Source organism: Oryctolagus cuniculus, chromosome 15 (assembly GCF_051225735.1).
Source record: "Oryctolagus cuniculus isolate XC-2025 breed Fujian yellow rabbit chromosome 15, ASM5122573v1, whole genome shotgun sequence".
Classification (NCBI taxonomy): Eukaryota; Metazoa; Chordata; class Mammalia; order Lagomorpha; family Leporidae; genus Oryctolagus; species Oryctolagus cuniculus.
This window is the reverse complement of record NC_142881.1, coordinates 8,176,911-8,190,750: the sequence shown is the minus strand read 5'-3', so window position 1 is coordinate 8,190,750 and position 13,840 is coordinate 8,176,911. Positions and strand designations below refer to the sequence as shown.

General features: G+C 53.5%; 1 protein-coding gene across 1 annotated transcript in view; it reads left to right on the top strand.

Moving 5' to 3' along the window:
- LOC100352879 (scavenger receptor cysteine-rich domain-containing protein DMBT1) overlaps positions 1-11,323 on the top strand; it is a 64,882-nt gene extending 53,559 nt beyond the window's left edge. Inside the window, 5 exon segments of the mRNA XM_089314200.1 lie at positions 2,379-2,690; positions 4,440-4,472; positions 4,882-5,057; positions 6,697-7,079; positions 10,871-11,323. Of these exon segments, the coding sequence (XP_089170326.1) occupies positions 2,379-2,690; positions 4,440-4,472; positions 4,882-5,057; positions 6,697-7,079; positions 10,871-11,162 (1,196 nt within the window). The 3' untranslated portion in view covers positions 11,163-11,323.
- Positions 11,324-13,840: the final 2,517 nt, after the last annotated feature.

Below are 13,840 nucleotides of genomic sequence, written 5' to 3'. Positions count from 1 at the left end.
CTGATGGCAACTAGGTTGCTTTTTACACAAATTGGGAGGCGCTCACATTTTACTTCCTTTATGGACAGCCAAAGCTACTTCCTGATTCTGCTGGAAGTGGCTCTCGGGGTGTGATGACAGGTGTGGTGGCCGGTACCTTCCCCTGTCTCCCTACTCCGCGCATTGAGCCCAGCAAATGCAGCTCCCATACCACACGCCCCTCAAGGGTTGGGACTGTGGGTGACCTGGCCCGTTGTCATTGTCCACCTCTCTGCTCCTCGTCGCCAGAGCAGTGAGGGCACGTAGCTGGCCCAGCTGTCCTGGGGATTAGAGATGCCAGCTTCTCATGGACCATTGCATGACTGAGTGTGTGCAGCCACAAGACAAATGAGCAGGTTGGATTTCCACTGCGTGCCACTCATGAAGCAGGCTTGTTGTCATAAACTTCTCAATGAAGCCAAATTCTAAGGCTTTCTTTTCACTAGACTTTTTTTTTTTTTTTTTTTGGCAGTCACAGATCCAATGTCAACCAAAGTGATACCATTACCTGGTAAGGTTCATACACCTTTTGCTAGAGTTCCAAAATTTACATTACCATATTCTATTATAAAGTCCACTGTTAATTTTCCTACATGGTTTCCCTCTGTATATTTTAATATGAAATTATGACTCTCATACATGATCTTTCTCTTACATAAAATGTTTCTGAGGAATCTGACTTGATTTTCTTTGCGTCATTTTCAGTCCCTGTAAGAATGGTCTTCCTTTCAAAAACATACATTTTTTAGGATTTTATGTATTTGAGAGGTAGAGTTACAGACAATGAGAGAGAGAGAGAGACAGAGAGAAAGGTCTTCCTTCTGTTGGCTCACTCCCCAAATGGCTGTAACAGCCAGAGCTGCGCTGATCCGAAGCCAGGAGCCAGGTGCTTCTTCCTGGTCTCCCATGCGGGTGCAGGGGCCCAAGGACTTGGGCCATCCTCCACTGCTTCCCCGGGCCACAGCAGAGAGCTGGACTGAAGTGGAGCAGCCGGGACTAGAACCGGCGCTTATATGGGATGCCGGCACCGCAGGTGGAGGTTTAACCTAGTGTGCCATGGCACCGGCCCCTCAAAAACATATTTATAAAGCTTCCTTTCTGACCACTTGGAGAATATGTAGGATATAACACGATTTGTTACATTTTCATGCCAAGTAAATCAAACTCAATGGACAGTGTTTATACCCCCAAACCAAAGTTGAAAATTAAAGTAATGGTGTCTGAAAGCAGAGAAATTCTTCGTCTTTGAATACAAACGTGTGGCTTGGATGGTTCGAGTTTTTAAAGCTTACTTTTTCTTATTCACAGTTACAATTTCAGTGGATGAAGAAATGATCCCTCTACTTGGTAACTTCTTTTTGTTTCTAACCACCGAAATGATGATGACTTTACAATGATGCTGTTAGAATCCTTTCTGTCTCATTTCCCTTTCCCACTCCTTACAGAAAAATGCTGTGCCCTTGTAGGCGTGTACGTGCAGACACACAGTTTGTAGGTCCAAATCCCCAAATCTGCCTCACTCAGCAGGAATCCGGCGCTCACACCAGCATGGCTGCCTTGCCCCCGGCATCAGAGGACATCGCCGGCAGCGCGGCTGCTGCCAGCCAGGGCCACTGCGCTCACCAGGCCTCCTCCGTGAGCCCAGCAGAGCAGGGGACCGGGAGACGCAGCCACTGCAGCCCCCTGACTGCAGAAAAACCGTCTGCTGGTTTTTCACTTTTTAGATAACCTTCTTTGAAGTCTAATTTGCATACATTAAATGCTCACACCTTCGAGTTTTCCGTAGCGTGCGGCTATGTTGGCACCACTGTCAGGATAGGCACGTCTGATCTGTCTCCCTCACCCACAAAGGCCGCCCGGCCCCTGGGGGTCTCTCCCGCCTCCCCACACCAACCCCGCTGTTCTCCGTCTCTGTGGATCACACAAAACCGCACAGAAACGGAACCAGGGTGTGCTCATCTGCTGCAAACCGCCTTGGCGGCTGGGCTGGGCTTTCTCCTGCGGGGAGCGCGTTGCACGGATCGCTCCGTGATAGCCACACGGCGTGCACTTCCCACAAGTTTCTGTATGTCTGATTTTTGCCTATTTCTTGGTTTCTCTCGGGCTGTATATTTGTGTTTAAAAATTAATTCCTTGGGTATTTTTGGAAAATTAGGAGCGGCTTCGAATGGCCGTTCCTTGAGGGCCGTGGGTCATTTGGGCTTTCCTTTGCGTGCCAGAGACTTAGGGCACGACAGCGCCAGAATCGGCCCCTCGCCGCGTAGTTCTCCACTGCAATGGCAGGTGGCCCCCGTGCAAGTCCAACGGCCGGCCGCGTCTCCAAGCCCCCTCCCCGCTGACTGCGCCTCTCGCCCCCGCAGACCCAGCCCTGCGCCTGGCTGGCGGGCGCGGCCGCTGCGAGGGCCGGCTGGAGGTGCAGCACCAGGGCGCCTGGGGCACGGTGTGCGACGACCACTGGAGCATCAGGAACGCGCGCGTCGTGTGCCGCCTGCTGCGCTGCGGCCGCGCGCTGGCCGCCCCGGGCCGCGCCCGCTTCGGCCCGGGCACTGGGCCCATTCTGCTGGACGACGTGCGCTGCGCGGGCACCGAGGACGCGCTGGGGCGCTGCGCACACGCAGGCTGGGCGAGGCACAACTGCCGGCACGACGAGGACGCGGGCGTGGTGTGCGCAGGTACCCGGCTCCCCGCGCTGTCCTCACGCGCGCTGGGGGGTGGGGGGTCTCCCCGCCCAGCAAACGTTGACCACCCTGAGGACTGGCAGGGGTGGCCAAGGCTCCAGATCCTGGAATAACGAAGCCCTGCTGGTTCCGGAAGCCTGCTAACGGTATTCATGACCCAGGCTTGGGAGTTTATTAGTTTTGTCCAATTCCAGTTTACGCAGCGTTTGTGCTGGTCTCTGGCTAAAAGATTATGAGATCAAGGGAAGGCCTGAGAACCCAATGAAATGACGAAGGACGTAGAACTCTGGTCAGCCAGACCACGTTTGTGCAGTCCCCGTGGAGGGCTGCGGCAGAGAGACGTGCTGCCAACACCGGCAAAAGTCAGAGAGCCGCCTCTCGCCCCGCCCCCGAAGTCCCAGGTTCCCGTCTGTCATCCAAGACTTGGCCTACACCTTGCCTCGAATGTGTTTTAGTATCACCTGACACGTGTCTTGGCATTCTGACCTCCATAGGCAGTTGAGTGCCTTCCATATGGGGTGATACTGTCTTGTATTTATCCTAAATGTACCCTAAAGTGACCCACGTGGATCTCAAGGAGTTGTGAAATTCCAAGAGTCGGTGAGCCAATCTGGCCTCACCTTGTCTGTTCTGTTCTGTGCCTCTTGCAGGTCCGTCCCGGCCTGGTTGCCAGTGATTTTTCCTTTATCTTGGTGTTGCCTTGCTTTGCAAAGACATGGGGCCCAGCTAGCAAGGCTGTCGGGGTCCCGTGACCCCCAACCCAGAGTCAAGGAGCAGGGGTCCGCTCTGGGGCATGGGCTCCGTGCCTTCCTGTCACTCATTTTGTTGTGTCTGCAGTGCCAGCCATTCCCGGTGTTGCTGGGGCACTCCATCTGAATGACAGTCCACTGTCCACTCTTGATTGACACACCGGGAGGGTTCCCGTCCAACCGGAAGTGGTTGGGGCCCAGGGTGTCTGAAGGGCTGAGTGAATCAGGCTGGTCATGTGTCCCAGAGTGGGCCTTGGTCCTGGGTGCACCTGGCCTTGCTTCTTTTTTTTTTTTAATATTTATTTATTTATTTGAGAGGCAGCATTACAGACAGAGAGAGGGAAAGACAGAGGGACATCTCCCATCCGCTGATTCACTCCCCAAGTGGCTGCAAGGGCCAGAGCTGAGCCCAGCTGAAGCCAGGAGCCAGGAGTGTCTTGGGCCATCTTCTGCTGCTTTTCCAGGTCATAGCAGAGAGCTGTATGGAAAGCGAAGTAGCCGGGACACAGACCAGTGCCCATATTTGATGCCGGTGCCGCAGGCGGAGGCTTAGGCTACTCTGCCGCAGCACCGGCCCCCGGCCCCCTGCCTTGCTTCTGAGCTGGAGCATTCTCGGGTAGCTGCAAGCCGCACCTGTCCCTGTGAGCTCCCCCGTGCCACGAGCATGGACAGGCGCACTGGCCAGCCAGAACTCACACTTGTGGTGGTGTGGACGGCCTCCAAAGCCATGTGTTTGCTCTTCTCTTGCACCCACGAATCTTGGTGTGCGTGATTTCTGTATTTACCATATTGTTGCGCGTGTGCCGGAATCCAATGAGAGGAGGCCCTGGGCCCGTGTTTCTTTGCATGCCCTGGAATATCCCGGTGCCTGTGAACCCCAGCTTCAGCAGCTCAGTTGCGGGAGCCCAGTTACCTGCACTGCAGCCCGCACGGCTCATCACTGTCTCCCATGACGCAACACAATTGACATCTGGCTGTCGTCTTCTCTCAGCAGGTGCGGCTGACTCTGTCGTGCCCGAGGACAATGGTAACGTCTCCCCCCACCCCCCGCCGGGGTCTGAGGCTCCTGGGAGGGAAAGCTCAGGGAGCAGCCAAGTGGGGAGGCTTTGAGGGCACCGGCCTGTTTCCACGGAGCTCTCTCTGCTCCTGTGGCTGGGCAGGCTTTAGGAGGGTGAAGAGGAAGCCCCTTTGTGCCCAGGCTCCCTCCCTCTTTTCTTTCCACTTTCTCTATGTGAGCAAAGGCTCATGTGTTCTCAATGTGGGAAACGAGCTGTCCTTGAAGCCCTTGGACGAGGCTCTGAACTCTGTGCCGTGCGTAGGGTCCCCAAGGGTATGATGTGACCTCAAAGCCTTTTACTAAACGGGGGAGGAGGGTGTAAGTCTGACCTCCAGAGCTCACATCCGGTGCACGGATTCCCCGTCTTCCCCTCCTGCAGCTCGGCTCTCCTGCTTCCCTCACCTCTTCCAAGCTGTCATTGACCGAGGCTACCTCCGGAGGCTGGGCTACTCCTCCTGGGACATGCGCGTGAATGATGAGCTGTGCCGCCCCCGAGTCACCGGGCACTACCTGATCTTCAGCATTCCCTATGGCCGCTGTGGCACCGTCCGCCAGGTACAAAGCTGGCGGGGTGGTGTGGTCCCTTTCTGTCGGTGGAGGACAAGGAGAGAGTCCTGGAAAATTCAACCACCCCTTAAAAACCTGTGCAGGGAGAGAGCAAAGGTACCAGCCATGACTCCCTAAGTTTGGTGATACCTAGAGCAGCTCACTGATTGGTCTGAAACGTTCTTTGCTTTGGGGAGTTTAGGGTACACCTTGAACTTGACTGCTAGTGTGTGATGGATACACAGGGGTCTCAAGGGGTTGCTAATGCTCTCTGAGCTCCCAAGCAAAAGCAGTTTTCAGAACATACCTCTCTGTTGCATAATGGCACACCTGCTACGTGCGAACCACAATGCTGGATCTTAGGGAAGACAGACAGAACTTCTGACCTGGCTACTGGTTTCTAGCCAGGCAGCCGGCTACAGTCCACAGCCTAAAAAGCAGATCTCTAGGACATTTATGAGCAATGAAATACATGTCTCCACTTAATTTTCCTTAACCACTTGTTATTTCATGAAACAATGGCATTGAAATTAGGGAAGCAAGTATACCAAATTGTAGGAAGAGTATATAGCAGTTAAATCTTTTTTCTCAGTATGTTTAACAATGCAACATGTTCCGAAGCAAGACCTCGTGCTCACTTATCAAGAGAGACAGGCGCCGAACACATACGTGGATGGGAGTCCTTTCTACATGGACAGGGTTAAGCACACAAGATAGGGGAGGGGTGGGTGACTTGGGGTGGGCGGCTACAGAGCCAGGGCTGGATGTGGAGCTGGAGCAGCCCGGGAGGAGGGCCGGAGGGATGCCCTTTGCTCAGGGGGTCTTGAGAATGGAGGCCTCGAGGGGGCAGCAGGCCTGGGGGCAGAGGCCCAAGGAGGAGACTCAAGGCCCAGGCTGGGGAGGCCAAGGTCGGATTAGAGGAGGCTGGGACCAGCATCGAGGAGTTCGGCTTTCATTCTAGGCTGTGTGTTCTCAGGGAGCAAGGGAGAGGGGAGCTGGCTATTGGTTCTTAGAGGCAAAAGTAAGTAAACTCTTTATGGCAGAAGCGCAAGTATAGACAGTGTTACAGTTCCCCAGCGGGGCCAGAGAGAGGGCAGAACGAGGAGGACCCACATGGAGACAGAATCAGAGCCCCTGGGGCAGTCAGTCCTTGGAGGGTTCAGAGGTCAGAATCTTCCGGAATCTGAGCCTCGCACACTGAGGCTTCCTTCAGGAAGTACCCAGGGCAAGCTGAGCCTCTGGGCACCCATATGGGTATGAGACAAGGAGGTGAGGAGCCGAGGCCCCACCCCGACGCCCACAGCACCCAGAGCCCCTGCAGGTCCTGCTGGGTTTGAAGGAGCCAGAAGTGGCCTGGGACCGGGGCAGGGAGGAGATGAGATAGTTGGGTGGGGGGAGGAACGTGTGTGCCTGAAGGAAGGGGCTCTGAGGAGGAGCAGAGAGGGAGCTCCAAGCTGCCCCAGCTCAGCACGGCACAGCTGAGCCCTCCCGGCAGGAGGGGGGGCACGGGCTGTCCTGCATGCACCCCCAGTGCTACGTACCACAGAGGACCGACCAGGGCTCCCGCCCTCTAGCGGGCGGGCAAGGTGGCACCAGGCTGCATGGGGAAAGCCAGGGCCGGTCACCAGCTCTCCTCCCATCCTCACAGGAACACCGCGGCTCCCTCAGCTACTCCAACTCCATCAGGGGCCGGAAACATGGCCACCCTGGCCGAGTCATCGTGCGGCACAAGGTCCCCCAGCTGAAGTTCACCTGCAGGGTGGACATTTCGTCTGCAGATGGAATCACTCACGGGGCAGACACCCCCCTGGGCAGTGCCCACTACGATGTGTCCATATCCTTCCTCCAGTCACCGGCATCCCAGCCTGGGCGGGGCTTGGCACCGCACTACGCCAGCCAGAGGGAGGAGGTCTTCCTGCAGGCCACCCTCCACAGCCAGGACCCCAGCCTGAGACTCTTCGTGGATACCTGTGTGGCTTCTCCTGATCCCCATGATTTTGAAACCGTCAAGTACGATTTGATCCGACAGGGGTAAGGAAAATGGAAGGCCCCCTGGGGCTGTCATATTCACGTGCCATTCCCTTAGGGCACCTGCGGCTTCTTGCTGGGCGGTCCTGAATCAAAACGTTGTGCACTGGGGTCCTTGTCATGCCCCAGGAGCAGAGTCGGGGCCCTTACCCTCCCTCTGGTGCCTGTTGGAGACAAATAATTGTAGCCTGGGCAACCTCCCTTGATCCCAGGAGTCCTGGGCAGGGCCTGGCTGCCCTGGACTCTGCTCTCCCACCCAGCCTTTCATGTCCACACCTCCTCCCTTCCCTTCTAGTGCGTCCAACTGCTGACTCCCGGCACACGCTCTCCAGGCCTGCCCTCATGGGCTATGGGCTGTCCCAAGTGAAGCTCTTGGCGATACTTGCACTTCTAAGATTTACGTTGATTGCATTCAGTGGTGAGCACAGGCACCCTCTAGACTTAGTCTGGGTTCTTGTCTGCCTGCGGGGAGGATACAACCAGGAAACAGAGAGAGAGGGGAGCAGAGAAGCAGGAGTCGTGGAAAGGCAGAGGGAGAGTCCACACTCAGAGAGGAGAGCGGGCGACCTTAAGAGAGAGAATTGCCCCACCCAGACTGGGAGGGTTGGTTTTATAGGATAAGGGGCAGGGCCTGATTGCAGACTCCAAGGAGGTCGGGTTTGGGGCTGGGGCCACCAGTGTGGTCTCCAGGAAGAAGTCGGCCTCTGGTGCCGTGTGGAAAGCGAGACTTTGCTGTGTGAAGGGAGGGGTGTTCTGCCTCCAGTCGTGTTGAATCAGCACAGAGTTGAGACTTGGGCAGTCCACGCAGCTCGGGTGTTGGCAAGTCCTTAGCTCCTTGCAGCTCCCTAGCTACCCACCCACCTGAGTCACTTTGGTTAACCAAACGCTTTGCCAGGTTAGAACTTTAGCAAGTTGCTTGCCTTTACGGCTCCCTTGTCCCTTAACAGTGGCAAAACACTTAACGGATGAGCGATTGCCACAAATTCCAACACAGCAAAACCCCCACGTTACTCAGTGGCAGCTGTAGAGCTGTGAGAGCCACGTGGTCTAAAGCTCGTGAGAGGCACGTGGTCGCCACTTCCCAAGGCTGGGGCAGGGCAGGACACAGCGCCCTGCGCAGTGAGCCCCGGCCTGAGAGGTGCAGGTGCACAGAGTGGCTGCAAACCAGCTCTCTCCTCTCAGATACACCAAAGCAGGAAACTCTGGTGCCAGAAGTTAATTACCAATGCTTCTTGCTTTGGGTTTAACTTACTCTTCTTTCTTGAAGCTGATATCATTTATTTTAGGTTCTTCTTCTTTTCTAATACATGCATTTAATGCTAGAAATTTCCCTGTAGGCACAGCTTTAGCTGCATCTCACAAGCATTTTTTTTTTTTTTTTGACAGGCAGAGTGGACAGTGAGAGAGAGAAACAGAGAGAAAGGTCTTCCTTTGCCGTTGGTTCACCCTCCAATGGCCGCCGCGGCTGGTGCGCTGCGGCCGGCGCACCGCACTGATCCGATGGCAGGAGCCAGGTGCTTCTCCTGGTCTCCCATGGGGTGCAGGGCCCAAGCACTTGGGCCATCCTCCACTGCACTCCCTGGCCACAGCAGAGAGCTGGCCTGGAAGAGGGGCAACCAGGACAGAATCCGGCGCCGCTAGGTGGAGGATTAGCCTAGTGAGCCGCAGCGCCGGCCTTACAAGCTTTCTTAATCGGTGTATTTGTTTTCACTTACTTCAAAACATTTTCAAATTTCTCTTGGGACTTCCTCCTTGACCCACAGGCTGTTTTTTTTTTTTTTTCTTTTTTCTTTTTTTGAAAGTCTGCTGCTTAGTGTCCAAGTCTGGGCATTTTACAGCCATCTTTATGCCGTTGCTTTCTCGTGTGATTCCACTGGGATCTGAGAGCGTGCTGAGTGTGACCTCTACTCTTTCTCCTGTGTTGAGTTCACACTGTGGCCCCCCCTGCGATCTGTCGTTGTGAGTGCTCCGTGGGGACTTGGAAGAATGTGCACTCTGCCGTCGGTAGGTAGTGTTGTGTAAGCGTCAGCTGGGATGACTGGACTCATGCTAAGCTTTAGGACTTCCGTATCCTTGCTGATTGTCTTCCTGCTGGTTCTGTCAGTTATTAATACAGAGATATTAAAGTGTAACATTGAACTTTCTGATTTCCATTGCAGTTCTCCCAGTTTTGGCTCGTGTATTTTGAGGCTCTCTTGTTCGGTGCACATGGGTTAAGGATTGCTGTGGCTTCTTGGAGGATTGGCTGCTTCCTAGTTGTCTGATGTCCTGCTTTACTCCTGATGATGATGGCAGTGAACTTTATCTTAGGTTAATACAGGACTCTCAGTTTCTTTTAATTAGTATTAGCACAGTGTGTCTTTTTCTACCCCTTTACTTTTTAAAAAAAAATTATTTATTTTTTAATTCCACAGTTACTATCATTTTTCAAGGGTTTATTTTATTTATTTGAAAGACAGAGTTACAGAGAGAGGTAGAGCCAGAGAGAGAGAAAGGTCTTCCATTCCACTGGTTCACTCCCCAAAATACCACAATGACCAGAGCTGAGCTGATCCGAAGCCAGGAGCCAGGTGCTTCTTCCAGGTCTCCCATGAGGGTGCAGGGGCCCAAGGACTTGAGCCATCTTCTACTGCTTTTCAGGCCACAGCAGAGAGCTGGATCGGAAGAGGAGCAGCTGGAACTCAAACCAGTGCCCATATGGGATGTCAGTGCCACAGGCTGGGACTTTAACCTCCTGTGCCACAGCACTGGCCCCTCTACCCCTTTACTTTTAATTTAGGTGTCTTTAAAAAAATTTTTGTAGACAATATATAGTTGGATGTTACAGTTTTTTAGTCTAATCTGTCTTTAAATGGTTACATTCGACCATTCACATTTAAGCAATCACTGCCATAGTTGGTTTGGGCTCTACCACTTGGTAACTCCTCTCTGTTTGTTTTGTTTATTCTTCTCCCCGCCCCACCCCATCCCACCTTTGGTTGCCTTCTCTGGTTTTAATTGAGCCTTTTATATGATGCTGTGTCATCTCTCCGTGCATAGTTTATGTTTCTTTCCTTAACTTTGTTGGTGGTTGTCCAGGGTTTACAATATACAGTTTTAAATCATCTGAGTTCACTTAAAAATAGTACAGTCGCCACTTTTAACATCTCCTTTTGAGAAAATAGATTAGGTCTTCTGAGAGCAAGGGTTCTAGCTAGAATTTAACTGCGTGTGTGTGGGGGGTGGTGTTTGTCATGTAACTTCCTACTGTTTCTGGCCAAGACTAGTGATTTTCTCATAGTAGTGTTACAAACATTCTTTAAAAGAAAGGGGGCAGGGAGCACATTGTAGTGCGGTGGTTTGGCCATCACCTGTGACGCCGGCATCCCATATGGGCCCTGGTTCAAATCCTGGCTGTTCCACTTCCTGTGCAGCTCCCTGTTAATGCACCTTGGAGGGTGATGGAGGGGACGGCCCAGGTCCTTGGGCCCCTACACCCATATGGGAGACCCGGATGGAGTTCTGGGCTACCTGGACCCAGCCAGTGGGGCATCTGGGGAGTAAGCCAGCAGATAGAAAATCCCTCTCTCCCTCTCTCTTTCTCTGTCTCTGTGTGTGTGTGTGTCTGTCTGTCTGTCTCTCTCTCTCTCTGTGTAACTCTGCCTTGCAAATAAAAAAATAAATCTTTTAAACACACAAAAAGAAAAGGTGGGTTGTGGGAAGAACTCCATTTGGAATTCGAAGGACTGGGTCGGAGTGTGTTCCCATCATGCTTTCCATTAATGGTTTTGGCCTTGGATTTTTCTTCCCATCAGGTGCGTCAGAGACAATACCTACAGCAGCCTTCCCTCCCGCCAGAAGAACGTGGCCCAGTTCAAGTTCAATGCCTTCAGTTTTCTCGACAGCTATGATGTGGTCTATCTACAGTGTAAGGTTGCCGTGTGTCGAGTGGGGGACCCCGCCTCTCGTTGCTCCCGGGGCTGTGTGGGGCGGAGCAGGAGAGAAGCTGGCTCCGCGGGGCTCAAGGAAGCACAGACTGAGCGGTTCCAGCAGGTGGGGCCGCTGGAGATCCCCAAAGCAGCTGGTCCGAGGAAGCCCCGTGTTTGAATTCTCCAGTTTTCCCAAGAATCTCTTAGAAATTAAGAAGCAAAGTCTATTTCCCTACCTACTGTAATGTCACATTTCATGAAGCAGAAGCTACCCGTGTGGAGACCGGTGCGAGAACCGCTGGCGAGGATTGCTTGTCTGACTTTTACTAAATAAAGCTTCCCTGATTGCTAAACTTCTAAGGCAGTTTCTTTTTTTTTTTTTATTTTTTTTTATTTTTTTTTTATTTTTATTTTTTTTATTTTTTTGACAGGCAGAGTGGACGGTGAGAGAGAGAGACAGAGAGAAAGGTCTTCCTTTGCCGTTGGTTCACCCTCCAATGGCCGCCGCGGCCGGCGCGCTGCGGCCGGCGCACCGCGCTGATCCGATGGCAGGAGCCAGGAGCCAGGTGCTTTTCCTGGTCTCCCATGGGGTGCAGGGCCCAAGCACCTGGGCCATCCTCCACTGCACTCCCGGGCCACAGCAGAGGGCTGGCCTGGAAGAGGGGCAACCGGGACAGAATCCGGCGCCCCGACCGGGACTAGAACCCGGTGTGCCGGCGCCGCAAGGCGGAGGATTAGCCTAGTGAGCCGCGGCGCCGGCCTAAGGCAGTTTCTTTATAGGCTAAAAATGTTGATTTTTCTAATTCTTCACTGTCCAGAACATCATAAAAGTCTTAAAGTGTACAAAATGTCGTGAAAGCGGGGCTATCGCTCTGTACCGCACTGCCAGTGCAGAGGTTGTTTGTAAAATTTGACTCAGTGTTCAGCCGCTGGTGAGCAGATCTGTTTCTCTCCCCTTGATGGAAGGTGCAAATTTACTTTCAGATCGTGTCAAGGGTCTTGCAAAAGCGATAAGCTGAGCATCTGTCAGGAACACATTACATTTTTTTACCTCTACAATGGGTCATTTGAATTAAATTGTCGTTTTTTATCAAAACAACCTTTGACTGCTTCGTTTCCCAGGGAATGAATGGGATCCCGGCTTTGCTGAGTTTGGGCTACAGCGCGCAGGTGCGCGAGGTGGAAACACTCACTAGACCCAGGTGTATCTGCTCTCTGGGCTGCCACGGTTCATGTGGCCGCAAGAGACCTGCGCTAGGCTGGCCACCCTCCAAGCTGTCTGTGAAGAGAGACTTGAGTGGGGTCAGGTGTGTGGTTTCGCTTTTGCCAGAACAGAAGGACCCAGAAGCACTGAGTTCCCACCTCTAGGGCCTTGTTCCCATCCTTGGGAAAGGGCATGGACATGTGCAATGGCAGGATTGGCCAGTGCCGCGGGGAGAAGGCAGCGTGGGGCTGGGAGTTGACCCTGAGCGATGAAAATCTGACGGACGGCCCTGGGAGAGGCGTGGCCTCTCGGCTTTATATGAACACGCCCGTCATCAGCAGCTGCCTCGGCACAACACGGTGCAGGTTCCCTACTCCTCGTAGGAACCCACACAATGCGACTGCTGGGCAAGTAGATGAAATGGGTTCCTTAATCAAAGTGAGTTGTTTGTCCCCAACAGCTTCGTCTCCGGTCACATGAAACGGGGATTTTACCATCAGGCGTCTGTCACATGCAAATGCTTCGGATTTGTAATAGAGCTTTTCCAAGTAGTTGTCGTGGGCGGCTGGAGTCCACTCTCAAAATCCTGCTGATGAGCTGTAGCTATGCAGCTGCATTGAGGAAGTGGCGGCTGACCCCTTGCAGAGTCCAGCATTTTACTGCCTTTAATAAGTTCCGCGTGTGAATGGACGGACACTGTAATAAAGAAGAGTCCACACGCGCTTCCAGATCACTTCCCCTGGAGGGGTTCGAGGAGCGGGGGCGGGAAGTGGCCCTCTCCTGGGGCCGTCTGGAGGGGTCTCAGGGACACTGGCACAGGGGCCACAGCCATGTCCTGTGCTTCAAAAGGCACTGACCAAGGACAAGCCTGACATTGGAAAACACTGTTGGGGACCAGACGCAGCCTGAATTCAGTTAAAGGCCTAGATTTCGGGGACCACCGCACGGCCCGAACTCTGCCGAAGGCCTGCTTGGCCAGATTGCAAAGGTAGTCGGTCGAGTCATGTCAGTGGCCAAGGTCATTTGAGACGATGCTGTAGCAGCTAGGGAGATGCCGTGGGCTCCGGGAAACAGCAAGCACCCTCCCCCAGTTCATGATTCGTCCTCCGGAGGACCCCTCCCTGTTGGGATTGTTCTCTTAATCCCAGCTTCCAAGCAAACAAGTCCTTCCTGTAAACACAAAACTCCCCATTGTTCCCTGATTCACTGTTTAAACGAAATCCTGTTTTTGCAAAACCGATCACATCAGCATTGATAATAAATACCTCGACAGTGGACTGAGTGTCCCTGGCCTCCCCACATTAAACTCTTTAATCTGAGTCTTCCTTAATCTATGTGCCATCGGCCCTCTTTTGGCTTAACCTGACACCCTGCCGTGCTGGGCACAGCAAAACACCAAGGGTGTACCCGAAAAGAACCCAGGAGAAGCCCTCTCTCTCTAGCCACGGACAAACAAGACCAAAAACGTCTGGGCAGAACTCTCCTGCCTCAGTCAAACATCTCAGGAAACAGCCTGGCCCTGCCTCCGCCCAGCCAGGAAAGGCTGAGCGAGGCACCAAGACCTCCACCCTCTCCCAGCACCCCTTCCTACTCCCTGCGCCTCACTAGGGTGGTGACAGAGGGCCAGGGTGGGCACGGGGATGCTTGTCACC